Source organism: Bubalus bubalis, chromosome 3, assembly GCF_019923935.1.
Source record: "Bubalus bubalis isolate 160015118507 breed Murrah chromosome 3, NDDB_SH_1, whole genome shotgun sequence".
Classification (NCBI taxonomy): Eukaryota; Metazoa; Chordata; class Mammalia; order Artiodactyla; family Bovidae; genus Bubalus; species Bubalus bubalis.
Genome location: NC_059159.1, coordinates 107,860,780 through 107,888,741, shown reverse-complemented (window position 1 = coordinate 107,888,741; position 27,962 = coordinate 107,860,780). Strand labels below are relative to the sequence as shown.

The following is a 27,962-nucleotide window of genomic DNA, read 5'->3' as shown; positions in this document are numbered from 1 at the left end:
GACTGGTCGAGCTACACCCTCAGGACGACCAAGAATTTATATTCCAGGACACTCAGCTGGCACTTATAAAAAAAGCCACACTCCAGAAGCTGCTGCTTTTATCTTTACCTCCCAACAGCATCCAAGCAGCTTTGCTAAATGAGCAGTGACAATAGAAATGAGTTATCCAACTGATGAAATTCTTGGCTTGCTTAATGAGCATAAAGAATGTTAAAAATGAGTTCCCATGAAATTTATGGTAAGAATTAAAACCAACATCCCTTTCAGTCCCCATGTTAATTAATTCTGGGACTGGCCATGCTCTTCTGACCCTAGTAAGCAATACTGAGATCAAAAAACAGTAACTTAGCTACTTGCTCTAAGAAACACTTGTTCCTCAAAGGTAAGACTGTGAGCCAACTAAAACAATTATCAAAACTAACAGTTTACTCAACAAATCTTCCTTCCAGGCCCTCTCCTTCATCAGCCCAGCAATCCAAAGTTACTATCTCATAGGTTTTGCTCAAATACAATCAATTCCCTATCTTGTGAGACTCACCTTAAAATCACCCAGCCAGGATTCTAAAACCCTATAAATATCCTCTCTTCGACTCAATCTTTCTGAGAACTACTGGTATGGTGTACTCCTTTACTTCAGCAGGTCCAATAAACTTAGCTTTGCTTGATCAACAGGATTTCAGGGAATAAACAGTGATATTCGACAAGTTGTTTAGTCACTAAGTCGTGACCGACTCTAGCGACCGCGTGGATTGTAGCCCACCAGGTCCCTCTGCCCATGGAATATTCCAGGCAAGAATAGTCGAGTGATTTGCCATTCCCTTCTCCAGGGGATTTTCCTGACCCCAGGGATCGAACTCACGTCTCCTGCATTGCAAGCAACTTCTTTACTACTGAGCCACCTGGGAATCCCATTAGAGACAAGGGGATACAACAAATATTACAGGTAAAAAAAAAACTGTTCGTGCTGTTCTGTAAGCTCGATAAAAATTGTGGTTTATCCTTTAAGCTTGTAGAACAGACTGCATGAACATTTTTTTTTTTTGGTCTGTTGGCTAGTAATTGCTTGTGTAGCAAAATTTGGTCAGAGGGCAGGGGTTCACTTTCACTGTAACAATCAACTTGGCAGGAAGGTTAATTCAAAGCCTTCACAGCTACCTGTTGCTACCAAACTAAACTTGCTAATAATGAGAGCATGAGCAAATGGCTTAGGTCATTTTGTAAAGCAAAGCCTTGATTCTTCCCAGAAAGGAGTTCCACAATTTTTTATCATTTCTGATTTCCTCCTGGGTGAGGCAATCAGAGCAGAGAAATAACAGCTCTATTGCCAATAGATAAGTCTACTGCCAAACCCAGTCTAGGTAACTTCGTGATACCTAAATGCATACTTTGTCGCCACAGATTACTTAATGACACACTAAACTGAGAGATCAGATCTCGGAGACTGATTTCCTCAGTGAATGATGAAAAACGATGCATAATGTGCTTGCCTCACCTTACATTTTGTAGTTTCGTTGTGCATTCGTGTCTTTTGTTCCTCACTGAGATCCTGAGGGATGGTTGATTTCCCACTGTACAGATGAGGAAACTGAGTGGATAAATTCCTTATCCACTCACTGATTGAAAGTGACAAGACTAAGTCCCAAAACTTGACCTTCTGTCACCTTCTGTCCGATATTTTTGAGTCAAGGGCAAAATTCCTTAAGCTTTTGCCACTTGGGAACATGAAAAAAAAGTAGACAGTCAGCACTAAGGAAATAACTTATTTAAATTATGTTACACATACACAGCACTGTTGGCCACAGAGAAATACCTACTAATTTGCCAGTGGAGGAGGTGATGTACTAGCACTATGAAACAAGCAATGGACTAGGAATCAAAGCTCCTAGGTTCTTTCTAATAATAGTTCATCTGTTTGGGAAGTGGACAAGCCAGTTAACTCTTGAGCCACTGTTTCATTATCTACAAAACAAGAAAAACACCTTCCATAGAAATCATACAAGAATGGTAAATCAAAGAACCAAGAACTCTTATGTATTACATGCATACAAGAGAGTAGTAGTAATAATTCTAAAGAGTGAGAAAAGCCCTCCATATTTATGCCTTAAAACACCAAGTGTGGGGACTTCCCTGGTGGTCTAGTGGTTAAGAATCCATGTTCCAATGCAGGGGACATGAATTTGATACCTGGTTGGAGAACTAAGATCCCACATGCCCTGGAGCAACTAAGCCCACTCAGCAACAAGAGAAGCCCAGGCACCACAACTATATAAAAGCCCACATGCTGTGGCGAAGATCCAACACAGCCAAAAATAAATATAAAATACCAAGTGTGAAACAATCATATTTCACTTTATACGCAGGAGTTTACAATAACCTGGTGGAAATGAACATCTAAAGTTAAAACACCTTCCAGGTAACTCAAGAGGATTTTGGACACCTATCATATGAGAGCCAGAAGGACTCTTAAAGAGAGTGTTCCGAGTTCTCATTTTATAGAAGGGGAAATCAAGAGATTTCCCCAAGACCATCCAATAATTAGTGGTAACATGTCAGCATTAAAATTCAGGTTTCTTGAACTTTCAAACCAGGGAGTTCATTCCAAATTATTAACAACCATGAAATGTACTTGAAAGAACCAAACTGCACAAGCCAGAGCTTCAGAGTTCCTTTTATAAATGTACAGATTCTTGAACTGTGCTGAGGTATTCTGCCCTCCTCCTCTTCTTTATATCATCAGGAATGAAAGGGCCACTACCTATCCTGCACCATAACCCACCTATATGTATATTTCTGACTATCTAGTGATGCCAATTTGTCAATCTCTTTTGACAAAAGGGTCTGGATGTTCCATTACTCTTCCTGTGAGGCACAATAAGATGGAAAGAAACTGGATCCTCAAATGGTTTCATGAAGCAGGACCATCTTACCAGCCTAGCCTACTGGGACCATTAGCTGAGGGGGAATAAAATCTCTGTATACGTTATGCATGCCACTTTTTGAGGCTCTTTGGGGAATGAGGTTTTACCCTAAATACTATAATCTTGAAGTTAGAAGAGAAACTAATGGATCATTTTCTAAAAAGAGCCAATTCACTTACTTCTCCTATTTTTAGTCTAGAGTTCAAATCAACAGGACCTGCAGTTGAGAATAAACCACATACATAACCCCAGAACATCACTGGGGAAAAATCTTCTTCATTCTTGGTACTAGAGAATAAAGCTGTCTTTGATAGTCATTGAAGGTCATATTCATCCCCTCTGTTCCAAACTGACAAGAAAAATGAAAATAACTATAGCTCAAATTAGCACTTCATAAGCAACCAAAACTGTAGGCAGCATGCCTGACTGGGCTTTCACAGTGGCGACTCTTACCAAGTATACCACCAAAGAAAACCACCAGCCACTGAGGTTGCTGCCCCAGAGTGAGACCCTTCCACTCCCTCAAACAGAAACCAATGAGTCTTAATCTTTGAGTTTCAGGAGGAAGCTGCAAAGAAAAAAAGAAAAACAAAGGCTGACCTCTAGTAGAACTTCAGCCTCGTTATATGTTCATTGTAATGCATTAGCATGTTATGACACACCACCAGCACCGTGACACTTGATCATGGCCATGACAACAACTGGAAAAGCCCATGCAAGGACTGAAAAGGAGAGCTGCACTAGTTCCAGGTCCCCTGGAACTTGTTGCCCCATTCTTGGATAACACATGGGTATTCTATCCACTCTTTCCAATGCCCTCCCTTTTACCTCAACTCTCCAATATATTTGGTGTCTCTCACCCAAACTGGGTTGAGAAGTTGATTTGTGAACTAGGTTCCCTCTTCTCTATCCTCTGTCCATCAATTAAAGCTTGTACTATTCCAGTCTTAGCATGGTTTCATTACTGGCTGTGCAAATCCAATAAGAAAATAACTTCCCTGGCTGAGACAGGGGCTCTCTACCTGGGATATCAGGTCCAGTCAACCCATTCTGCAACTATCTTACCAAGACAACTCCATTTTCCAGGTGAGGTGCCTAGATAAGACAGTCTTTGAGGTCATTCCCAGCACTGAATCTATGATTTCTAAACAAATCTACAATATTTTATTAGAATGAAAAAATGAGTGATAACTAGAAAAAAATAAAACCATCTTTTTAAAATATTTAATCTTAATGGAAACTATACAAGTATTTTTGATAGAACACCCCCAACACACACACACAAATGCATGCACATACACATACCCCCAATTCTAATTCCAGTCATAGCCAAAACAGATACAAACACTCACAAAGTATCTCCCAACATTGTATTTTATTCTGGCATCTGAGTATTTTATCAATAAAAGAGGACTCAGTGAATGGAAGTTTCCAACTCTGAGTTTCCATGAAAACTAGAGTTTGAAGGAACTAGGTCAAACCAACCCTTCTTTGTTCAAACCAGTATAAACCTGATGTAATCACTGAAACAAACAAAAAGGAACACAAATGCAAACAGCTCTCAAAAGGAAGTGCTCAAGTGTTCTAGACCAGTGTGCCCACAGCAACTCAAAACAGAGAACAGCCTGCCACTGGAAAGCCCCTGAAAAGCCAAAATACTCCCTAACCCCCCTAAAGTTAAAAGCAGGTAAACACAAAGTTCAGAGAACAAAAACAAGTGAGAAACATTTAGGACAAAAAGAGAAACTTTGAGAGAACCAGCTCGGAACCTAAACAGCTTATTGGTTGCCAGAGTAACCCTACTGTTCAAAAATAAGTATGTCTTGAGCCCACTGGTCCTGGGGAGAGACCCCTGTCCTCACAGAACTGACTGACCATCTACTGGGGGTCACAGGAGAGGTTCACCCAGCAAAGCACTCAGGCTGCTCTCAGACTGAGGAGCCAGTACTCAGAGGTTGGGACCCAGTGAGGGGCATGGAGGAGGGGCCACTCAATCAGAGTGGTTCAGGAAGGTATCTCTCTCTCAAAATGACTGCTGAGCTGAGACCCAGAAGAGGAGGTAGCTAAGCAAACAGCTCGGGGCAGATGGTCCTAGTCTCTGAAGGACAGCCTGGCTGTGCCAGGGTCAGAAGGCGCCTCTGTAGGTAGAGTGTGGGATGTGGAGGTGGTAGGGCTGTAACTCGGACCAGCTCAGCTGGGGTCTGTGATGAAAACACATGGGCACTTCTGGTTTCTCTAATGAACACAGCCTCCCACTCAAATCATCCAACCGCAGATTCCCTAAACTCACAAAGGGCAATGCTTGTGTGGTTAAAAAAAAAAAAAGTATCCACTGAGGGTAGGGGTAGGGTGGCAGAGCCACCCCATGGTGTCACTAGAGTATCCTCTCTGTTCAGAAAAGAAAACTAGACACTGGAAAGTCAAGTGGCTTGCACAGGGTGTCACTACTCTTCCACAGAAGAGCTAGGACTCAAACTAGGAGTATCTGACTGGCACATCAGTTTTTTCCATTTTGCTTTTTTACATAACAAAATCATTTGGCACAGGTTATAATGATATACAATTAAGATTCACACAGACTGTTTTTTTCCTTTATTATACTGAGTAAGGCTCAATGGGCTTCCCTCGTGACTCAAGATGGTAAAGAATCTACCTGCAATGAAGGAGACCAAGGTTTGATTCCTGCATTGGGAAGATCCCCTGGAGAAGGGAATGGCAACCCACTCCAGTATTCTTGCCTGGAGGATTCCATGGACAGAGGAGCCTGGTGGGCTACAGTCCATGTCTAACTTGCAAAGAGTTAGACACAACTGATTAACACATACATAAGGCTCAAATGACCTACTGATACACTCAGAAAGTTTTCCTTTGCACAATTCCTGTCAATTAACTTGTCTTCTTTATAAACTGATGTTAATTAACATTTCAAAATAATCACTAAATGGCCTTCTAAATATTCTTAACAGTCAAAACACAGAAGCTCAAATGCCCAACAGACTCAACAACCAAAGGTAATACAGAAATATGACAAAAAGCTACTGAGCAATTCTAACTGATAGGCATATGAAATCCTTGCTCAGGAAAACATAATAGCTACTGATATGAACTTAATTTAATATTAAACAGAAAAAGCAGGCACAACATGATATGCACAAACTAGTTATAACTTTGTCACAAAGTTCATATACTTATCAACAAAGATGAGAAACACATTTTTAATGGGGTTATTTTCAGTTAAAATTGCTTGAGCTCACAGAATAAATTCACAAGGCACCTTTCCTACAAGAAAACAGTGTTAAAGAAATGTTTTAAAAGGTGGACTTTCTTAATATCTATCTAGAACAAGCAGTCACTCTCCTCACCATTTGAAATTTTAAAAGTACAAATAGCATTAGATTAGATAGTTTTCTGCTTTTAATTTATTTAAATACTTGAGGGTCACTGAGCATTTCAATAATGACCCAATGGAAAAGGACAGTGCAAAGATGACGCATATACTGAAATACTAGCATAAACAGTGAACACCATCAAACATTTTTCTGCAGAGACTGTAACCTAGAGAGTTGTTGCAAAACAAACCCCAGCACATGCCATAAGATTCATCCAAAGCCTCCTTTTCTCCTATCCTGCTGTCTAATATATTAAAATACTGCATCAGTAATTTGTTCCTTCCGGAAATATTAGCAAAGAGATGTGAAATGTTATAAAATGTTGCCTGCATTGTCTTCTGGGTCTGAAAACTCTCCAGGTTAGTTTTTCAAGACCATCAACACAGTACCAGTATTCTCATTGTATTTTAAAATGTGCTTCTCCTCCTTGTATGTAAGGATTTAACTAGTTTTACATTTGTTACCCATCACCTTCTAACAGTAGTCTGAAGGACAGTCTGGCTGTATTAAGTATATTTACTGAATGAGTTTAGAAAATCATTTAACCCTATTTTGAAATGGATGGGAGAAAAATAAGAAGAGATGCTATACAGAAAAAATAATTTTAAATTATACTTCATATCAAATTCCTAGATTCTCCCTCATCCTTGTACGTTAGCCTCTCTGCGCATTTGTCTATTTTTTATAACATTTACTGATCAAAAGGACACAGCAAATAAAAACAAAGGATGAACTGTACACTTTAAAATGGTTCATTTTATACTATGTGAGTTTTACCCCAATACCTTAAAAGAGGACAAAGTCTACTGCCATGAAAATATATGTGATAAAATAAATATAATAGATATGATAAAGAGAGAATATAGGGAATCTAAGCAAGGAATTTCTGAGATTATCCAACCAAAACATTATAACAATAAAAAATAATGTATTCATGATTGAAGCTGAGATTTCCTTTAAAAGAATGAGAAAGAAAAAGAATGTGGAGAACCTCCTCAAGACTGGCTAAGAGTTGATAATTGTTGAAGTTGAATGACCAGTACAGGGAGTCCTTATATCATTCCCTCCACTTCTGTGTATGTTCAAAATGTTCAGAGTAAGCCGTTTAGTTTTGCTTTGCTTTGTGTTTGTTATATCTTTACAATAGAGCTAATCCTGGAACTTGAAACACACGTATAGCAAAATTATCATCTCACTTTACTGTTATGAGAACATCTGGATAACAGTGTCCATTGTTAACTTATTTTTTTAAGGAACAAGAAAGCTTTAGCATTTCAACAATTTGTTTCTATAGACTTCATAAATTGCACATTTTACAAAGGGTAAAAATTTATAAGATCAGTACATACCAGGAGTATCATAGGTCGCTTCCATGTTGTTAATCCTATGATTCCAGAGAGTATCACCTACAAGGATAAACAGTATCAGAAATCTAGAAAAGTTCCAATAACTAATCCCCGATCTCTAAAGTATATATTTTTAAAAATACATGAAATTCAAAGGCCTTTACCTCAAACATTTAATATTCCTATTGATTACATGGGCCCTGGTAGACCATCTTGGACTATCTTTCATGTCCATGGTCCTAAAATGTTTTCACTGACTATATGTTTTTTCTTAAGGTCAGTTAAGAACACACAAACAGAAAGTAGCCTACCTTATAATAAATGAAGGAATCAGTATTTCCCATCCAGGCTTCTGGCCCCCAGTAGCACCTAATGTGTAGCCAAAGTCAGCCTCATAAGAAGAACATCTGGGGCTTCCCTGGTGGCTCAAGGGTAAAGAATCTGCCCATCAATGCAGGGGACAGGGGTTCAATTCCTGGTCTGGGAAGATCCCACATGCCCTGGAACAACTAAGCCCATGCACCACAACTACTGAGCCTGTGCTCTAGAGCCAGTGAGCCGCAACTACTGAAGCCCGCTCACCTGAATCCATGTTCCGTAAGAAAAGCCACCACAGTGAGAAGCCTGCACACCTCAACTAGAGAATGGGCCCTGTTCACCACAACTAGAGAAAGTCCAAGTGCAGCAACAAGACCCCGTGCAGCCATAAGTAAAAAAATTAAAGTCGTTTTTGTTTAAAAAAGAAGAATGCCCGGCCACAACCCTCCCTTCATTAGGTGGGTACCCATCCTACATGCGTGCGTGCTAAGTCACTTCAGTTGTTTCTGACTCTGCAACCGTAGGGACCGCAGCCCTCCAGGCTCCTCTGTCCATGGGATTCTCCAGGCAAGAATACTGGAGCAGGTTGCCATTTCCTTCTCCGAGGATCTTCCCAACTCAGGGATAGAACTCACGTCTCTTAAGTCTCCTGCATTGGCAGGTGGGTTCTGTACCACTAGTGCCACCTGGGAAGCCCCATCCTTTATGGGGCAAGTCAATTCCTCAAAATGGTAAACAAGGCCTTTCAGGATCTTCCCCTGCCTACTTCTCAAGCCTGCTTTCCACATATCCCTGGTCCACCCACCACACACCCTCCTTCCAGGCACACTTGTCTTTCCTCAGACTGGCCAGGCTCTAGACATTTTAGGACTTTGTGCTTCTCTTTGCCACTGAAATCTCTCAGCTCCCCTCCACTCTCCTGCCTGAGAACTCCTATGCATTCTGCAAGGCCCCAACTCACAGTCACCTTCTCTGTTAAGCCTTATTAATCTCAACACCCCACCCTCCTAGAAGCCCTCTACACATAATTTTTCTCCCCCCAAAATATCGTATCTTTTTTATCTTGCCCACTGACTGTGAACTCCTGTCTTGTCTCTCTGAATCCCCAGCTCCTAGCACAGCGCTTGTCGCATGACTGGCAATTTGAAAATGTTCTTGAACACTTATTCCACAAAGGGGGCGGGAATACAATGAGAAATATCTCATGTTGTAGAATGATATGTCAGTGAACAACCTAAACATCCTCAGTAAAGAAGAACCAGCATTTTGCCAAAGCGTAAGGTGGAAGCCACCATCAGCCCTTTGAATAACACAGTTCATAAGCAGGTCAGAAAGGATGAGCAAAGTAATTATTCAGCCCAGGGACATTCTGATGCCATCGGAACACATTTATCTTTGTGTATGCAGTAAAATGAATCTCCTGAAGGCAGTTATGAGGATTTTCTTTCAAATGCACTTTTTGCCAAAATCACTCCAATGCACTATTTCACAAGAACTTCTTCTTTAAGGATTACAGGGCTACTTGAAATCCAAAGCTCATAGGCCTGCTAGCAACACTCTCAATTCTCCATTTATTGACTGCAGGCAATCATTTCACAACAAACCAGCAGAGGACAAGTCTACCCACTTATATCGAGGACGAGAAATACATATGGGCAGACAGGGGACCACTTCTTTGTATATATCTATGTTTAAACATACTATCAGCAGCCTGTTTTGTGCACTATATACTTTCATCATCTTAAATTCAATAGGATATGTCCTTCCTTTAAATGATTTCTTCCAGGAAACATACTTGGTGGGGCTCGTCTAGACCAGGGGTCCCCAGCCCCTGGGTGAGTACTGGTCTGTGGCCTGTTAGGAACCAGGACACACAGCAGGAGGTTAAGCGGCAGACCAGTGAATGAAGCTTCATCTGTATTTACAGCCACTCCCCACTGCTTGCATTACCGCCAGAGCTCTGCCTCCTGTTAGATCAGGGGTGGCATAATAAATGTAAAGAGCATCAGTCATTCTGAAATTATCCCCTCCCCATCTGTGGGAAAAACTGTCTTCCACAAAGCCAGTTCCTGGTGCCCAAATTGTTGGGGACTGCTGGTCTAGAGGGCCTGGGCTGCTTCTACTTACAACCTGGAACTTGAAATCCATGAGGCCTTGCAGTTCAGGTTCCTTACGTGGATTTTAAGTATACACACACAGGCACAGGGGTGTGATTTTTACCAAAAACATCATAAAAGACACTCCTCCTCCTCTTCTTTTTCTCTCTCAACAAATACTTCATTGGAAATCACTTCATGCTTACTGGACTAGCTCTTATTCATTTCCATTTAATGGCTACATAATATTCCTTTGTATAGCCAGCACCTAATATATTCAATCATCTGCATATTCATGGGTATTCACTCTTTTTTCAATTTATTACCGTCACTAACAATGTTGCAATAAACATCAAGGACATATATCCTTACAAACAAGTGCTTTTCATTTCTGGGACATTTACAAAAAAGTCCCAGGAGTAGTATTGCTAAAGTTGAAAGGAGCATATGTGTATAAATAAATACATGAATAAATAAAATATTTTGATAGATCGTGACAGAAACAATTTCAAATGAAGGATCTCTGGGACAAAAGAACTAAGCTTTCTTTATTTTTGTCTTTTAGGGAGAACTTAGCACATATGAGCAAGTGAAAGTCAAGTCTCTCAGTCGTGTCTGACTCTTTGCAACCCCATGGACTGTAGCCTACCAGGCTTCTCCATCCATGGGATTTTCCAAGCAAGAATACTGGAGTGGGTTGCCATTTCCTTCTCCAGGAGATCTTCCCAACCCAGGGATTGAACCCAGGTCTCCTGCATTGTAGGCAGATGCTTTATCATCTGAGCCACCAGGGAAGTCCATGTATGAGCAAACTAAATTTAAAACATAATTGTTAAAAAAGTACAAAATGTATTTGACAAATAAGAAATATCAATAATCTCAAAATATATATGACAAAGAAACATTAAGACCTCAGTAGGAAAAAATAAAACCTTATTGAACAATATTAAATAAAGATCCAAATAAATCAAGACCTATACCACATTCATGAGTTGGAAGACAAAATACTTAAAGATATCATTTCCATTTGAATTATTCTGCAGACTTAGCACACACCCACTTTAAATTTCAGGAGGATTTTTGCAAACAGCACTCTTTATGGATGCTTCAAGAAACTATATTCCAGTCATAGGTGGGGAGTTGTTCAGTCCTGAACCCTGCAACAAAGTCTCACGCCAGCTTCTACTCAGTTTCTCCCTTTCTTTAAGCTTAAGTAAGCCCTAACACATGAGGGGAACTCGGTGACTGATGAGATGGAGAAGGGGAAGCAGAGGAAGTAGGACTGCATAGGTAGAAGCCCCTGGAATGTTGAACAAAAGTGTTGCAGCTGGGGATGAATCCTTTAAGAGCTCAAGACTTAAGAAATGGAGGTTCACATTTTGGGGAAAGGTGTGGAATTCATGATTGGGGAGAGGGGATGGGGACGTGAAAAGGAAGATGCGGTGTATTCAATGCCTCCACTCTCCTCAGGGGCAGCAGCAGCTGGACTTGCATCAGAAGGGACTCAAGAAGGGCCCTAACACTGGCCTTTCATTACACCATAATGCTATTATTTGTTCAATTGTGTTTTACACTCACTTGCAATCTCATGAGGATGTGGATCTCTGAATATTTACTCAAGTATCACTAAAGGCTCCTAGGGGCACTCAGTTAGTTATGGCAGGAGTCAATGAGTGAATGAGTGGATAAAGAATAAATGAATGAATGAAGGTCAAAAACAGGAGATCAACTTGCTCAAAGATGACTGTGTAAGCCTAAACACACTTTCACTCCTGTGCTTCTTAAAAGAGTACAGCAACAGTAAAAAGCAACTCCATTAGCATTCTTTCTGCCCAGTGCAAGATACAACATGCTCTGAAAATAGGGAAGAACCTATCTTCTAATATCAAGTTATCTCTATATTATTATAATGAGATTATTATAATGAGATTTATTACAAGTTTGGTTTCACTCACTTGAAACCCATTCCTTGTAGCTCATAGGGAAAAGCAGAGGCCTTTCTTTTTTTCTAATATTGTAAAGAAGGATATTGAGATACTCCAGGAAAGAATCATTGTTATCCACCATATATTGTGAATGTACCTGAACTTTTCAGTTTAAAAATCAAATCATTAAAGTCAAAAGCATGTATTAATAATTCTACTACCCTATTCTTCTGTGTTAATCCATTAACACATGGATACATACTCAGTCACTTCAGTCACGTCTTTACAACCCCACGGACTGTAGCTCACCAGGCTCTTCTGTCCATGGAATTACCTGGCAAGAATACTGGAGTGGGTTGCCATTTCCTGCTCCAGGAATCCAGTAACATGCTGTAGTGCAAAAATGTTCTGAATTCTGAATTGTTCATCAAAAGTTGCTGTATCTAAATACAGAGTTAAAAAGAGTCATGTTATAGACATCCCATATTTACCTTGTAAAAACACACACAATATTCACACCTCTTAATAACCTATCTTGCCCTATAGCTTTTACATTGGGAATTTTTTTTAATGTATATGTGCTGTATCATTCTTTATCTGCCCAGGGCAACTCAGTAAAAGATCTGACAAAGTGGACAACTGGGTATTTCTTGTGCATGCTTGTTGGTTACCACAATATCCCACAGAACAAAACACAAAAACTAACTAGTCTGTTCACCTTACCTTAATTAAATATTATCCTTATGTTTAAAAAACATCGACAGAAGTTCTAGTATGTACCAGGCCTGGTGCTAGTGCTCAGCAACAAAGCATTTTCCTAAATGTTCTCTAATTATACTTTAACAAAATCAACTCTGAGGCAAGAATCATCTCACTCATTTTTATAGATGAGTAACTGAGGCTGAGAGGCTGAACATTTGCTCAAGAACTTATGACTCTGCTGTTGTGTAAAATAAAGGACCAAAGAAAATGAAATTCATCTCAAAGGTTATACTTTAAAAAACTGCTGCAATATTAAAGTAGTACTTGATGACCATGATAGAAAAAATGTATTTACTATTGTTTGGTAGAGATTTTAGAATTTTTGTGTTAGTTTCCCCTTTGAACCATTCATTTTTTACATTTTGTCATTGTAAAACTTTTTAAAGATTAACCTTAAGCTTCACCAATGTCTGTGTCTTTATAAGGAACTGGAATCTTGCCAAAGAATCACAGAATCAAGGGAGGGGTGACCATGAGCTCAGGTCAGTGACTTCAACACAGAGACATGAATGATGATAAATGCCATTAGGGTCCCCAGAGAAGAACAAAAAATAGTAACTAATTCTCTACCACTTGCCTGAAATATCTCCCAAGGATCATACATGGCATTAGGGTCAGGAATTTTGGTTTTTGAGGGAGACAGAAAACAATGCAATTCTCTCTACTCTTTCATTAACCTAAAAGTGTGGTAGGCTGGTCTCTGTAATCCCAGTGGGATCTAAGTAATATTAACTAACTATGCCTCCAAACCGGGAGCCAAGACAGCACGGACTGAACACGGACATTCAAATCCTCCCTGTGCCACCCACCTGGGTCAAACTTCAGTATGTTTTTAAAGTGTCTAATCTCTTAGCTTCATGAACTTCAGGAATAATAATAGATTGAGTCATTAGTCAAGGACATCATCAAGGAAACAGATGATCGTAGAGTGCCCCCCAAAAATAAGCACATTAAAAACACTCCCTTCAAGTTGCTGAAAGTTAAGAATGTAAAGTATGGGGAAAGAGTCTTTATAGGACTTGCTAATTCTCAAATATGTATTACAACAGGTAAAATACGCCTTCACGGTTCAGACAAGTGAAGGAAGCCTCCAAATCTCAGGCTCAAGGTGAGACTAGTTACAGGAGTATACATGGAAAAATATTCTTGAACTACAGTGTGTTTAACAAAATGGTCCTTTCAAATGAATCTGTTGCTGTTATTTAGTCCCTCAATCATGTCCAACTCTTTGCAATCCCATGGAACACAGACCGTCGGGTTCCTCTGTCCATGGGATTTTCCAGGCAATAATAGTGGAATAGGTTGCCTTTTCCTTCTCCAGGGGATCTTCCTGACCCAGGGATTGAACCCAGGTCTCCTGAATTGCAGGCAGATTCTTCACCATCTGAGCCAACAGGAAAGCCACCAGAGAAGCCTCAGATGAATATATTTGTCTCTTAATTTTATATCAAATATATGAGCAAAACTTTTATTGAAGCCAAAAGATTTGCTGATTTAGTTACTATAGCAGACTCAGGCATATAATGGTTATTCAAAACTCAAAATAGGAGGATATCTTTCTACTGTGTTCTTATGTGGGTTTGAAGTAACCTTAGACTTAAGTTGGCACTCGGAGAAGGCAATGGCACCCCACTCCAGTACTCTTGCTTGGAAAATCCCATGGACAGAGGAGCCTGTTAGGCTGCAATCCATGGGGTTGCTAAGAGTCAGACACGACTGAGCAACTTCACTTTCACTTTTCACTTTCATGCATTGGAGAAGGAAATGGCAGCCCACTCCAGTGTTCTTGCCTGGAGAATCCCAGGGACGGGGGAGCCTGGTGGGCTGCCGTCTATGGGGTCACACAGAGTTGGACACGACTGAAGTGACTTAGCATAGCACATAAGTTGGCACTGCCACTCAACTACCTACTTTCATAGGCCAGTCAAAATTCTGAGTGATAAATAAAACATTATAGCCATACAATGGATTCTCATTTGGTTATAAACAGGAATGAAGTACTGATACATGCCACAACATGGATGAACCTTGAAAATGTTATACCAAGTGAAAGAAGCCAGGCACAAATGACTCCATTTATATAAAAGGTCCAGAATAACAAATCCATAGAGACAGAAAGTAAGTAGTTGCTTGCTGATAAGGGAGTAAGGGAGAGATGGGGTGTGACTGCTAATGGGTACACGTTTTCTTTTGGGAAGTGATGAAAATTTTCTGAAATTGATCGTGGGGGTGGTTGCAAAACTGTAATTTAATAAAATTCATTGAATTGCACACTTTAAATGGGTGATTTAAGTAGATTTAAATGGAATGTGAATTATATCTCAACAAAAGTGTTCATTAAAAAAAATTCTGCAAGCTTCAAGTCATAATTTTTTAAAGTTTTCATAAAAACTTTAGCTGTAATTAAATTAGTTACAATGTGCTATCAAGCCCTTCCCCTTTAACTATTAAGTCTCTTTCTTTTAGAAATACATTGTGAAATAGTTAATGTTGAAATTACAATGATGGAGATTTGCCTTAAAATAATCCAGTGGGTGTTACAAAGGGAGAATGAGTCTGAGTATACAGTGATCGTGTAAGTGTTGATAACTACTAAAGTTGGGTAATGGGTCACTGGTGGAGGGTGGTCATTATACTATTCTTTCGACGTGTGTTGAAATTTAAAATTTTCACAATAAAATAGTAAAGTGGAGTGAGGTTCTTAAGACTTCCTGGTCACTTCTATGCTATCTCTCTAGTCCACTTAGATTTTCATTTTAAAAATACAGATGTATTGAAATACAGACAAAATGATGTGATGTCTGAGGTTTGTTTCACAATAACATAGGAAGTGAATCTGACAGACTTGAGAGCATGCTGAAACTACTTTCTACCCTGCTTGGAAAGCCCATCCTTCTGGAGTTAACAGAACACAGAGGGAACTGCCTGGTGGTCCAGTGGTTAGGACTCCACACTTTCCCTACCAAGGACCTGGGTTCAATCTCTGGTTGGGCAACAAAGATCCCGCAAGCCACCCAGTGCAGGGGGAAGAGGAGGACACACAGAGCCAGCAACAGAACCAGGAAGAGGCACAGATAAAACAGTGTGCAGCAAGTGGGTCAGGGGCATATGAAAATTCACTGTACAGTCTTTTAATAAATTTAAATTTTTCCATAAAGAAGAGTTAAAAAAAAAAAAAAAAAACCACCTCTCACACACGTAAATTCAAAAGGCATGCTACTGCTGAGACTCTTGTCCTGCAAGAGAGTTATGGGACTTAAGGCCATTCTCAAATCCTATTCTGTTGTTCTGGACATGCAGTATCTGTTGGTTCTGTTGTCACCGCAAATTCTGAAGACAACCTCAGAAACAGCCACAGAAAATAACAGTTGTAAGTCTCATATAGAGTTGGGGGGCACAGGGTGGAAAAAGGACCCTATAGAAGAGACTTAGTTCCAAATCACTGATTCTTTCCCTGCTCTGGTTTGCTGGGTCCTGGGGACAAGAACATGCCCAGCCAGCAGGCCCAAACTAGTAGCCTTTGCCATCTGATGCGTGCATGTGTGCTAAGTTGCTTCAGTCGTGTCCGACTCTTTGTAACCCTATGGACTGTAACCCACCAGGTTCCTCTGTCCATGATATTCTCCAGGCAAGAATACTGAAGTGGTTAGTTAGTTCATCAAATCTAACCATGGCTCAAATGACATCTAAAATGCATTTACCTCTGATATTATTCACAATAGTACACTGATTTAGGGGTTTAATTTTAGGAGAGAAAAAATAGTTTTCAATAATCCTAAACTAGCTATCTTTGACAGGACAAGAGATTATGATTTTACAAAGAGCAAATCCCTAAAATGTATGCAAGAGTCACTTCTGGCCCAGGGTACTTAGAGAAATTAAATGCACCCATCATTTGGCTGAATTTAGTCTGACAAGTGGACTAAGGAGCAAGACAGATCCAACCCCTACCTACCCTGTTGAGAATATTCCTCCTCGTGAAGTTTTAAAGAACTCCCAGAAGCCTGTGGGAGAGCCCAAGGGCAGGGCTAGGAGGGGGGATTTCTTTTATATGTTGCACAGACTGTGAATTCCACCCACCATAGTACAGGCCGTACCACAAGATCATCCAGCATCAGTTTAAGTATAAAAACCAGGCCAGGCTCTACATACCTAATGTTCTTACATTTCTTATTCAAACAATTACTTTCGGTTCAATTCGTTCTCCCTATAATCTTAAAATTCTTTGGTTCCCATGTGGCTCCTTGATAAAGAATCCACCTGCTAATGCAGGAGAATGCAGGAGACCCTTATTGGATCCCTGGGTGGGGAAGATTCCCTGGAGGAGGAAATGGCAACCCACTCCAGTATTCTTGCTTAGGAAATCCCAAGGACAGAGGAACCTGGTGGGCTATAGTCCATGGGGTTGCAAAGAGTCGGACAGGAGTGAGCAACAACCACCACCATATTCTTAAAATTGGTTTTGAAAGTGGGTTTGCGTGGACTTGCAAGGACCACCCAATGTTTTTAGGTATCCTACATTCATTACAGATCTCAGTAAGAACTATAGGCATTGCCAGGCTTTTAGATTTAATTTAGAGAAAGACTGTTTGCTTTACATATTCATCTTCCACAATCACTTCACGAAGACCTGTTTCCAAGTCTCTCAATCCCCAACAAACTTCAAGACACTGATTGCCTTGGAAGCTGTGAAATCTTTTGGAGGCAGGGATGCTCCAGGGCAGCACACTTTTGCCCGACATCAGCCTTCTCTGTTGGAGGCGCCAGTCCCGTAGGACCAGTGGCAGAGCCGCGTAGACATCTCCAAGTTCATCCACATGATGGCTTCATGTTCTCAAGAAATAAATTCTGCCTAGCAGTTTGTTCGGCTCCGGGAACCCAGTGCGGGCCTAGGGCCCTCCTTTAACGACCAAGTACACGGCGAGTTAACACACACCGTTACTACCTCTTGAGCTCGTCCCCCAAACACAGTGGAGTTACTTTACACCAGATACTTCATGTTTACGTTTGCCTCAGTGCAGAATAAAAGAAGTGACGTGCCCCAACCTGTCACTTCATCCATCTCACAAATACCCCTACTGTGTGCCTGGCACTGCTGATAAACTCGTGAACAAAACAGATCGAGAGCCTTGCCCTCCCGGTGCGGACGCTGTCAGCGAAGTAAACACTCAATGGCTGAAAAAAGTTTACTCATTTTCTTCCCGCTTTTTTTTTTTTTTTTTTTTTTTTTTGCCACCGACCCCCATCCTTCCAATCTCGCCAAGGGCTGGAAATCAAGTTTATCCTATTAGTTTGACAGGAATAACAAAACCCTTTAGTCTACATGAAATAGACACCGTCCAGGTGCAACCCAATTCACCATGGAACTCCACTCTCTTTACGTTTTGTTTGTTTGTTTGTTTTCAGCCTCAACGGCCCAAAACCTTCAACCAGTCTGAGAGGTTCTCCTCCCCAAGTGCAGCCCTGGGACGATCAATCACGAGGCAGTGGAGGGAACCGGCCCAAGATCCCTGCTCCCCGCGGTGAGCGGGGCGCGCGCGCGACACTCACCGAGGAGCCGGCCCAGAACGGGCACGAGTTCTTCACCTGCGGGGAGCTGCTCAGCGACAGCGCCCCAAAGCTGAGTGCCACCATGCAGCAGCCCAGGATCAGCTGCAGCAGACCGAGCGACAACAGCAGGCGAGCGGGCAGCAGCGCGGAGCCCGGAGCCCCGGCCGCGGCGGCGGCCCGGCGAGAGGAGAGCGCAGGCGGCGCGGCCAGCACCCCGGCGGCGGTAGCCCCGCAGCGAGGCCGCGCCGGGGGCTGCAGCGCAGCCCGGGGCCAGCGCGGCCGTAGTGGGGGCAGCGGCGGCTCCTGGGCGGCGGCGGCCGCGGCGCCCGGGCCCCCGGCCTGCGGCCCGCCGGAGAGCCCGGCCACCGGGCAGCAGGAGCCCGGGAGCACCACAGGCAGGGACATGGACAAGCTGGGAAGGAGCGGCCGTTGGCAGCGGGGAGAGGGCGCGGAGCGGAGTCGCCAGCGCCGCGCTCTGAGCACGCGGGCGGGCTCAGACGCGGAGGGGGCGGGAAGAAAATGCGCACGGCCCAACCACTTGCTGCCGCAGCCGCCGCCGCCGCCGCCGCCGCCGCCGCCCCGGCTCCCGCCGGCCGCATCCACCTGCCAGCCGGCGGGTCGGCCCCCGGCCTCCCGGGCGCGCCCCACTCCCACACCCCGCCCCCTACACCACGCACGCCCTGAGGTTCCGCCGCGCAGCGCCTGCACCCTTTGGGGCCCCGCCAAACCAGCGCTCTCTCCCGGGGCTCCAGAAGAGGTGCCCCAATTTTAAAACAGGTTCCCTCAGGCTAGGAGGGAACTGCGGTCTGGGCGCGGAGATACCGACAGCCAACAAGCTGGGGCGCGACAGGAGGGCCGCAGGAGCACTGGGGACCCTCGCCCCTTTCCGGTCCAGCCGTGAGCGCGACACTGGCGACCTTTCATACGAAGGCAGCCCGGCTTTAAACTTTTCCCCCGCCTAGAGGAAGGATGGCAGGAAGAGAGCTGTGGGTAACTTGGTGGGAAAAGTCTAAGCCTCAGGGTTTCGGGAAAGGACGACGCAGAGCAAAGTCACCGTTCGCGTGGGGCTTCCCGGCGCTGACTGCTCTGCAGCCCCTCCGCCCGGGAAGTTGGGAGGTGGGGAATGAGGGGTAGGGGTGCCTTCCTGGCACCGACGTAGGAGTAGGCAGGAGGCCAAAGTTTCCTTGGAAGTATCTGGCATCCAGAAAGAGAACCAACGGCCTGGAGCGTTGGCAAGGGTTACATACACTCTGTGGCCATCTCACCTTGACTCCTGAGCTGTATTAGGCATCATCTGGTAGAACATAGAATCCCAGACTTTCAAAGAAATGGCCTCATAAAATTCTAATCTGTTTTTGGTAATTTATAAAATATATTTAGAACTTAAAAAGAAATGATTTGCCTTTGTAAAATTTTATTTCCTAATGGTAGGAATTCTTATGTGTTGAAAGTGTTCTTATACATAAAATGATTATAATAGAATTTTTCCAGGTTAAGAACCAGAGCACTGTCACTCTGCAGAAAGTCAGTCTCAGTATTAGGTGAGTAATAAGGGGAGGGTATTTTATATCCTCCTGCCCACCAAACCAAAGGAAACGTGTATCCGTTTTTATGCTCTGCTTACAAAGGCTGTATTTATTTTGTTCATTACTTACTGCAACTCACAATGGAATGCACTGCCAATGTGCATGTGTGTTTACATGTACACTTTTTGAATTATTAAAGCACCTGTGATTAATAGTCTCAAGGACTTCTTTTACAAACTCCTTTTGGAAATAAACTTCAAATCCTGGAAAGAAAAAAAGGAGTTGTCTTTTAAAATAAACGTTTGAAGTATGTGATTTCATGCACTTTAAAACATCGTACGGTAGGTATTCTTAAATTGCAAGTAATGTTAGATTGAAAGTTTCTCGTGTGCCAGATTATACATTTTAATTTATGCACAAGCTTAAAGGTATTCAGTTTTTAACATTCTACTATATTGTGTAATGTAAAAAAGTCTAATTGAGTCTTGAGAAACTCTGTCAGCTAATAAGTTTATTCCGCTGGTCAGTCTCTGACACCCAAAATGAAACATACTGTCAAAAATGTATTCTTTGGGTCTGTGTAGGTTGGTGCCAGAAATCAGATATCCTCCTTTCCTTTGGATGTTTAATGGCTGAAAAGGGAGAGCTCCAGGAGAGCTGGTAACGGTCTGTTTCTTGGTGTGGATGCCAGTTCCATGGGTGAGACTCATTCTGAGAAAATTTCATGGTGTTGTACTTTGTGCAGTACTCTGTTTTTTATATTTAAATATTTTCAAATCTTTCTACGTACTTTACCCTTAAATTTTTGTCTGTTTCCTTATATAGAAACAGATGACAGCAAAGGTAACTAAAATCCATAGATAGTTTATCCAATAGCTTCACGTATTTTTTCAGGCCACTAAACCTTTTCCTAAGCTGCTAATTAAGAGTTGTTGCACAGAAATTTTCTTTTATGTTGTTGTTATTGGTCATATTTATAGCTGTGAGATTCTTTTCCATCAACCCAAATCCATGAAACTTTGCCCCAACTTTCAAGATTATGCCAAATAGCACTCTTGGGTATTTGAACTTTGGGTTTTATAACTCAAGATTGATTCTTTGCATCCCCCCAAACAACTGGTTACAGTAAGTCCTAAGTTATACCTGATCAGGCTGAGTTGTATGTTACTAAATTCTTATAGGATGATTCAGAGTCACTGACTTCATGTTGGCTTAAAAATAGTTATGTGAGGATTTTGGAAAACAGGCAATTCCTCAAAAGTTAAAGAATTATCATTTGACCCAATAATTCCATTCCTCGGTATATACCCAAGAGAAGTGAAAACATGTGTCCATATAAAACCTTATACACAAATAGCATTATTCACAATAGCCCAAAAGGTAGAAGCAACCCAAGTGTGGGTGAATGGATAAATGAAATCCGACATTATGGATGAATAGATAAACAAAATGCAGGAGAGCCATACAATGGGATATTTTCAGCAATATAAAGGGATGAAGTACTGGTTCATGCTACAACATGAACGAACCTTGAAAACATGCTAAGTGAAAGAAGATAGTCCCACAAGATCATATATAATGTGATTCCATTCATATGAAATCTCAACAGCAGACAAATCCATAGAGACAGAAAGTAGATTAATGATTGCTTAGGAATTGGAATGGGGGGAGTAGTTAGAAGATTGAATGGGGGTTTAAAGCTAAAAGTTCAGGTGACTTTTTGAAGTGAAAAAATCTTTTGAAGTCTATTTTGGTGATGATTGCACAACCTTGTGAATATACTAAAAACCAATGAATCGAACACTAAATGGGGGAACTGTATCAATAAATATTACAGGTGAATCTATCATTATCTCTTAATAAAGCCCTTACTGAGACATATTAAAAATAAGTAAAATAAAGACAAACATGTCGAAAATGTGACCAGGCATTTCGTTAACGTGGGCGAAAATGCAAGGAAACAGTGGTTGTAGTATATTGTTGGGTGGAACCCAGCTGCCAGCTTTCCTCAATATTAAAGCCAAATTCCAAGGAGAAATTTACATCAGCTCCTCCCTTCCACATACCTCATTTTCCACTTCCCATACTCAAAGCCTTTTCTGCCCAGAAATTCAAATTCTTTCACTCAGGTTACACTGGACACCTTTATACAAACTCCTCAGTGCTTCCCACCATTTCTCAGAAGCCCCAACCTGTCAGCTAATTAGAGTGCTAGGAGAAACATGTTCCCTGGCAACCTGCCTCCAGTACTTAACATTTTACGAGGAGAAAAGCTTCTCTGAAGAAGGCAGAGTGGAATCCAGAAGTCCTCCTTTAATTTGGTGTCTCTGGAGCAGCTTTGCTAAGTTTGGTTCATGGACTACGGAACCACTTGAAAGGTAGGTTGAAATGCACTTTCATGGACTTCCTTTACACTCACAGGACCTGACAATCTGGAGAGAACTGGCAAATTGCATTTTAACAAATTTAAAAAAAAAACATGAATTGATAACAATGATAGTAGTCAGACTCAAGAATCTTTACATGGGCATTTTTATATGGGAGGGGACTAGAAGTAGCTTAATAGTTGGAAGGGATTTGGCTTGAATACAAACTTAGATGTAAGTATGTTGGAGGGAGAGGTTTTGCTGGCCCCCAGCCAGGCATTGCTGCCCAGGTGATTTTTATGCATAGGAAGGACTGAAACCACTGGGTTCTACTGGAAAAAGGGAACCAAATTAGGAGCCAGACATCACAGGTTCTAGTACCTCCTCCACTCAGTGATCTTGAGCAGTTCCAAACTTCTCTAGCCTCTATTGCTTCCAAGGCCTGCGATTTTGAAATTCAGCCATTCTAATCACCGTGATTTCTCAGGTGATCAGCATGAGAGCAGAGAGCAAGAAAAGCAGGTGAACTAAGGTGTGGAATAGTTAAACTTTCAGACCTAGAATAAAATGAAAAATGCTTCATTCTAAACTTTAAGACCTGAAGTACCATGGTCTCATGTTTTTCCCTGAGGTACAATTTTGAACAAGGATTGTGTCCAGGAAATTGAGTGGCAACTTGCATTATAAAATTCATTTTGCAAAGAAAGAGCTGTAGAATTTTTTTCTAATTAAGAGATAGAAAGAACAAAAAAAATGGAAGAAAAGAAAGCAACTTGAGCATAGCTGGGCAAACCAGGTACTCTTGTTTTTCTGAAATAATGGTGCAGGTTGGTTGTTAAGGATTTCTAATGCCAGTGTCCCCAAGACAGACTTATCCATTAAACAGAAGGGCTGCAGCCATACTTTTCTCTTTGAAATTAAATACTGAAGAACTTCTTATAATGCAAATCTCACAAAATACAATTCAAGTCAATTGCTCTAAAAATTATTTATGGCTTATAATTTTCTAGGAGAAATAAGCTACACATATATATGTAATAAACTGTGTTTTATAAGTGTGTGTTTATGAGAGAGTATGTGTATATTCGCGTGTGTGCATGTTGTGAAACCTTGTAATCTCAGAGCTTCCTGGTTCAAGTTTCTGTAGACATTAAATCTGTAATTCACCTTTGAGCACTTTTGAAGAAATCTCTTGAACAAATCTTTTACTTATGCCAAATGTGAAGCCTAGAAGATGTTTAGGAAAAACCTGGAGGATAACAAGAGAGACTGTCCTTGCCTGGTGTGAGCAGAATTCTCACCCTCCACTAAGGGGCTCTTGGTCTGAAGTGCTTGTCAGATCACCAAGGGAGCTTAAAAATATATACAACTTCTCCTTCATTTATTCCACTCATCCCATACCCCCCATACCCTCTGGCAACCACCTCTGAATAGGCAAGGAGATTAAGAGGTACACATTCCCAGTTAGAAAATAAATAAGTCACAGGGACATAGTATACAGCACAGGGAATAGTCAATAATATTGTGCTAACTTTGTATGGTGACAGATGATAACCAGACTGACCATGGTGATCATTTTATAATGTATAAAAATATTGAATCTCTGTTGTACATTTGAAACTAATATGTTATTTATACTTTAATAAGAAAAAAATAATTTGATATATATGTGTGTATATATATAATTTCTAAGCCTCCAGTTGCGAAGATACTGATTTATAAGGTTTTGGTAAGGTCCACACATACTATATTTAGTAAAAGTTCCCCAGAAGTTGGAGATGCCCTCAAAAGCTATGTCTCAGAGACCAATATACCTGTATGTGTGTGTGTATGGCATGTGTACGTGTACACATATTCTTCTTTTTAGCAACTATTTACAGAAGATAAAACCTTGGGCCCTCAAAGACAGTAAGAGGATGGGTGTCTCTGCCTGTCAAACTAGAAGAGAGACCATGAGGGGGATTTGGCCCGGGCTTAGCGCAGCCCATGTAGACTGAGCTGTAGATGTCCCTGTGTATACATTTGGGAAATTTACAGATTCTATGGATTTAAAATCTTAGCCACTGACGTACTGAAGACCACTTAGTCACCCAGGAAGAAAGAGGTGGGGTCTCCCCTGCAGGGAGAGGGCATGACTGCTGCCAGCCCTCCAGGAGAGGTGGTACCTGGGACAGGAACTGAGAGCAACGTGGAGCTCAAGATACAGGAAGAAGAGCAACCCTGTTCTCTCTCTGAGCCTCCTTGTAACACTAGCTACCAGTCTTCATGTTCTGCTATGACCAGGTTTGCATGCATTATTTCTAATACATCTCTGTGAGGTAGCTCCTTGGCTGAACTGGGCTGGAAATGAAGAGAAAGAAGCAAAAGAAAAATCATTCACCTTTGAGCCTCTTTTGCTCATAGTCACTATCTGTCTTTCAACAGTCCAGAGCACAAAATAAATTGCTCTCCATGAAATGGTGTGGTACTAAATCACTCTCCCACCTCTTCTGATCTCATGGGTTGCTCTTGATAACAGATGTGAGTTCTGTGCATTCAACTGTGTGCTTGCACATCTTGTTCTGATTATATAAATAAGTATCTTGACATATAGGGCTTCCCTGTTGGTTCATCAATAAAGAATCCACCTGCCAATGCAGGAGATGCAAGTTAGATCTCTGGGTCAAGAAGATCCCCTGGAGAAGAAAATGGCAACCCACTCCAGTATTCTTGGCCTAGGAAATCCCATGGACAGAGGAGCCTGGAAGGCTACAGTCCAGGGAGGTTGCAAAAAGTCAGACATGACTTAGCGACTGAATAACAACAATAACATTTTTTTTTTCATCTACACAGTGTTTTTATTTTTATTCAACTATAAGCAAACAGCAAAATTAACACAATATTCACCAACTCCAGACCGGTTTTCTTTTTTAAACCAAAGTGTGATCAATTTAACAAGCACAGACTTTCAGATTCTGATAACCTCTTACCCAGCCCTGCTGCTCATCTAGATGGCCAGGCTTTAACAGCAAAGCAATTTCTTCTACGGAGCTTTTTCCAGTATTGCTCTTTAAAGGAGCCACAGTGGGACACTGACACGCAGTAACCAGCCTGAGACGTTGGGGGTTAGTGGACATGCCGGCCCCTGGTTGTCTTGGTGAGACAGAGCCGTGAAAACACATGCCAGTAGGTACCTTCACACACAATTCTGTGCTCAGGCTCACAAAGGCGGAGACAGTCAATCTCTTTTTTGTTTTCAACTTCCCTTAAAGACTCTTTGAAGTTCTGTTCTAATACTGCAGACCTGGTCTTTTAACCAGAATTTTTTTCTTCTTTAAAGTCTGGGTTGTTGTTCGTCTATTAACATTTGGATAAACTGCATCACAGTACCAAAGAATCCCCCACCAAAACGGAGTTCAAATTTGATCAAAACATAACCCCCCTAAAATTATACAATACAGGAAGAAGAAAAGAAAAGTCACCCTAAATCTAAATCTGACCACTCAGGGCTTAGGCAGAGAGATGGGGGAAAATCTACATGCATCACTAAACTGAAACACTGTTTGGGAACTCTGGGACGGTGTCCATCTCCTCTACTTCCCAGACAGCTGCTTGTAGAGCTTGGGCACATAATCATCCCATTCGGCCTGGTAACACGTGCCGGCCACTGGGGCCCCAAGCTCGTACTTTTTGCGGAAAGAGGCCACCTTGAATTTGCCACGGTGGTCTCCAGATCGGTTGCTGAGAATGGGCTCAACACACTTCAGTGGTCCTTCCTGCTCGTAAACCAGCCAGAGGTAGCGGTGCAGGCCTGTGCCCTTGGGAGGCCCAGAGCCCACATAATCGGAGAGAACCGTGCCACTGCTGATGTTGTTGCCCTTCATGTTGACCACAAGGAAATGGTGCCATTCCCTGTATTTGGGGTCCTTCCTGCTGGGAGCATCCGGATCTGTCAAGACCAAGGTGTACAATTTACCTGGATCAAGGCCATCCCATGTAATGCTGGTGGGCCGGTTTTTAACCTGGGTGGGTGTCAGCACTTCGCCCAGTTCGTCAACCTCCGCCCCGCTGTATTTGACCTGCAGCGGGTGCTGCGGCCGCTCATCCACTTCCTGCAGGCTCAGAGGCCCGGACCACTTGCTGAGGTCCACCGGCATCGCGGAGCCAAGCGGGTCAGACAGCAGAGAAAGCGGCTTGTGGTCTCACAGCAGTCTGCACACTATGAACAATAACATTTTGACATATATCAGTCTTTTATCCCAGGCTCATTTTTACTTTTGGGCTTTTAAATGTGCTGTTCCCCCTGCCAAAAATACTGTTCTATGCTTACCTCCTTGAGGCCCAACTTACATACACACATTCTCCCAGGATACCCCTACTCATCCCTAGGTTACAGATTGGAGCTTCTTTGCTCCAAAAAGTTGTCCTTGACGTTCCCACAAGGCCACCTCCCCCACAGAGGCCAGGTAGAGTGAACCTGCTTTGTGCTTCATTTTGCTCCCACTTCACACCATTTTTTTGTTAGGGGAAGCACACTGATTGAAACCGCCCGCGCTGGCCAGGCACCATAGTAACCATTTGCATGAGTTGTTTTATGACAGGAGATCCTGATAAAGAATAACTAAGCCACCACCAACAGGAAGAGTTCAGGAAAGGTCGAAAGGAGACACCGCGTGTCTGTCCACTTCCCAGAATCCCTCTCGCTAGCATCCATCTTGGCTGAGCGATGCGTGCACCATCAGGAAAGAATCTGAATTAGAGTGATTGGCCAAAGACCACCCGGAAACTAATCCCATCACCATAAAACCCGAGACTGCGAGCCACGTGGCAGAACAGTTCTCCTGGGTTCCCTTACCCTACTGCTCTCCACCCGGGTGCCCTTTCCCAATAAATCTCTTGCTTTGTTGGCACATGTGTCTCCTCGGACAATTCATTTCTGAGTGTTAGACAAGAGCCCAGTTTCGGACCCTGGAAGGGGTCCCCCTTCCTGCAACATTGTGACTGCCTGATTTCTTGTCTAGATTCCTATCTAGACTCTGCATGTGGGAGGGTGGGGGTGGTGCATTAGAGGTGGAGGTGTGGGGGAAGGCACATAATAAAAGAAACTTCAGAGACACTGGAATGCTCTACATCTCGATATGAGTGATAGAGTCTCAGATATATACATGCATAAAAATTCATCAAGCTGTGCATTTAAGATTTGTGTGTATCTCTGTATTATAACCACCACCACCACAGCAAGGTCAGGATACATGAAAAAACTGCGTACTCACTCATTTTAAAACTAAACATTAAACCTTAATTAAAATTTTAAAAACAACAATCTGATCTCCCAAGAGGGTTTGCTCTAGATCACTCGCTCAACAGAAGAACCAGTCTCCTGATTCCCACCTCAGAGCTGTTTCTATTATGCTACATGGAGGTACTGAGTCAGTATCATATACATGGGGGACACAAGTTCTGTTTTAACCTGGGCAACATGGTGACTCTGGGTTTATATAGCAATCCTTAAGCCTGGACACGTTATGTGGTATGAAGACTCTGAGGACACCCCTGATGACTCAGAGGCAGTGTGGTTTGATGAAGGAGCTCTAGATGGCAAATTATTGGCCTCTTTACTAAACCAGGGCCTTTGCGCTTTTTTGTTCTATCTGGAATGCTCTTCTCCCAGGTATGTCTTGTCCCCTATTTCATTCACTTTTTAGAGAAATCACTCCTGACTTTCTTATCAAATGTGGCACTTTCCCACCTCCTTCATTCTCTATCCTCATATTCTAGATTTCTTCA

At 42.1% G+C, this 27,962-nt stretch overlaps 2 protein-coding genes across 4 annotated transcripts in view; both read right to left on the bottom strand.

The window, feature by feature from the left end:
• The window catches only part of FAM189A2 (family with sequence similarity 189 member A2), a 74,471-nt gene extending 55,598 nt beyond the window's left edge, over window positions 1–18,873 (bottom strand). The window contains exons 1-2 of one of the 3 annotated variants that reach the window (XM_045165060.1): window positions 18,305–18,873; window positions 7,657–7,713 (exon numbers count right to left, since the gene is read on the bottom strand). In XM_045165060.1, the coding sequence (XP_045020995.1) occupies window positions 7,657–7,713; window positions 18,305–18,709 (462 nt within the window). In that variant the 5' untranslated portion in view covers window positions 18,710–18,873. The remainder of the gene's footprint in view (window positions 1–7,656; window positions 7,714–18,304) is intronic. The other 2 variants (XM_045165061.1, XM_025281593.3) reach the window with 2 other exon arrangements.
• Window positions 18,874–25,007: 6,134 nt separating this feature from the next.
• Window positions 25,008–26,366, bottom strand: LOC102401575 (phosphatidylethanolamine-binding protein 1). Its single transcript, XM_044939945.2, has one exon. It carries the CDS (start codon window positions 26,330–26,332, stop codon window positions 25,769–25,771), a length of 564 nt encoding a protein of 187 aa, XP_044795880.2. The 5' UTR covers window positions 26,333–26,366; the 3' UTR covers window positions 25,008–25,768.
• Between the last annotated feature and the right edge of the window lie 1,596 nt (window positions 26,367–27,962).

What these genes read in the sequence shown, in the direction of transcription:
- LOC102401575 (XM_044939945.2), bottom strand. Translation starts at nt 26,332, where the DNA reads ATGCCGGTGGACCTCAGCAAGTGGTCCGGGCCTCTGAGCCTGCAGGAA.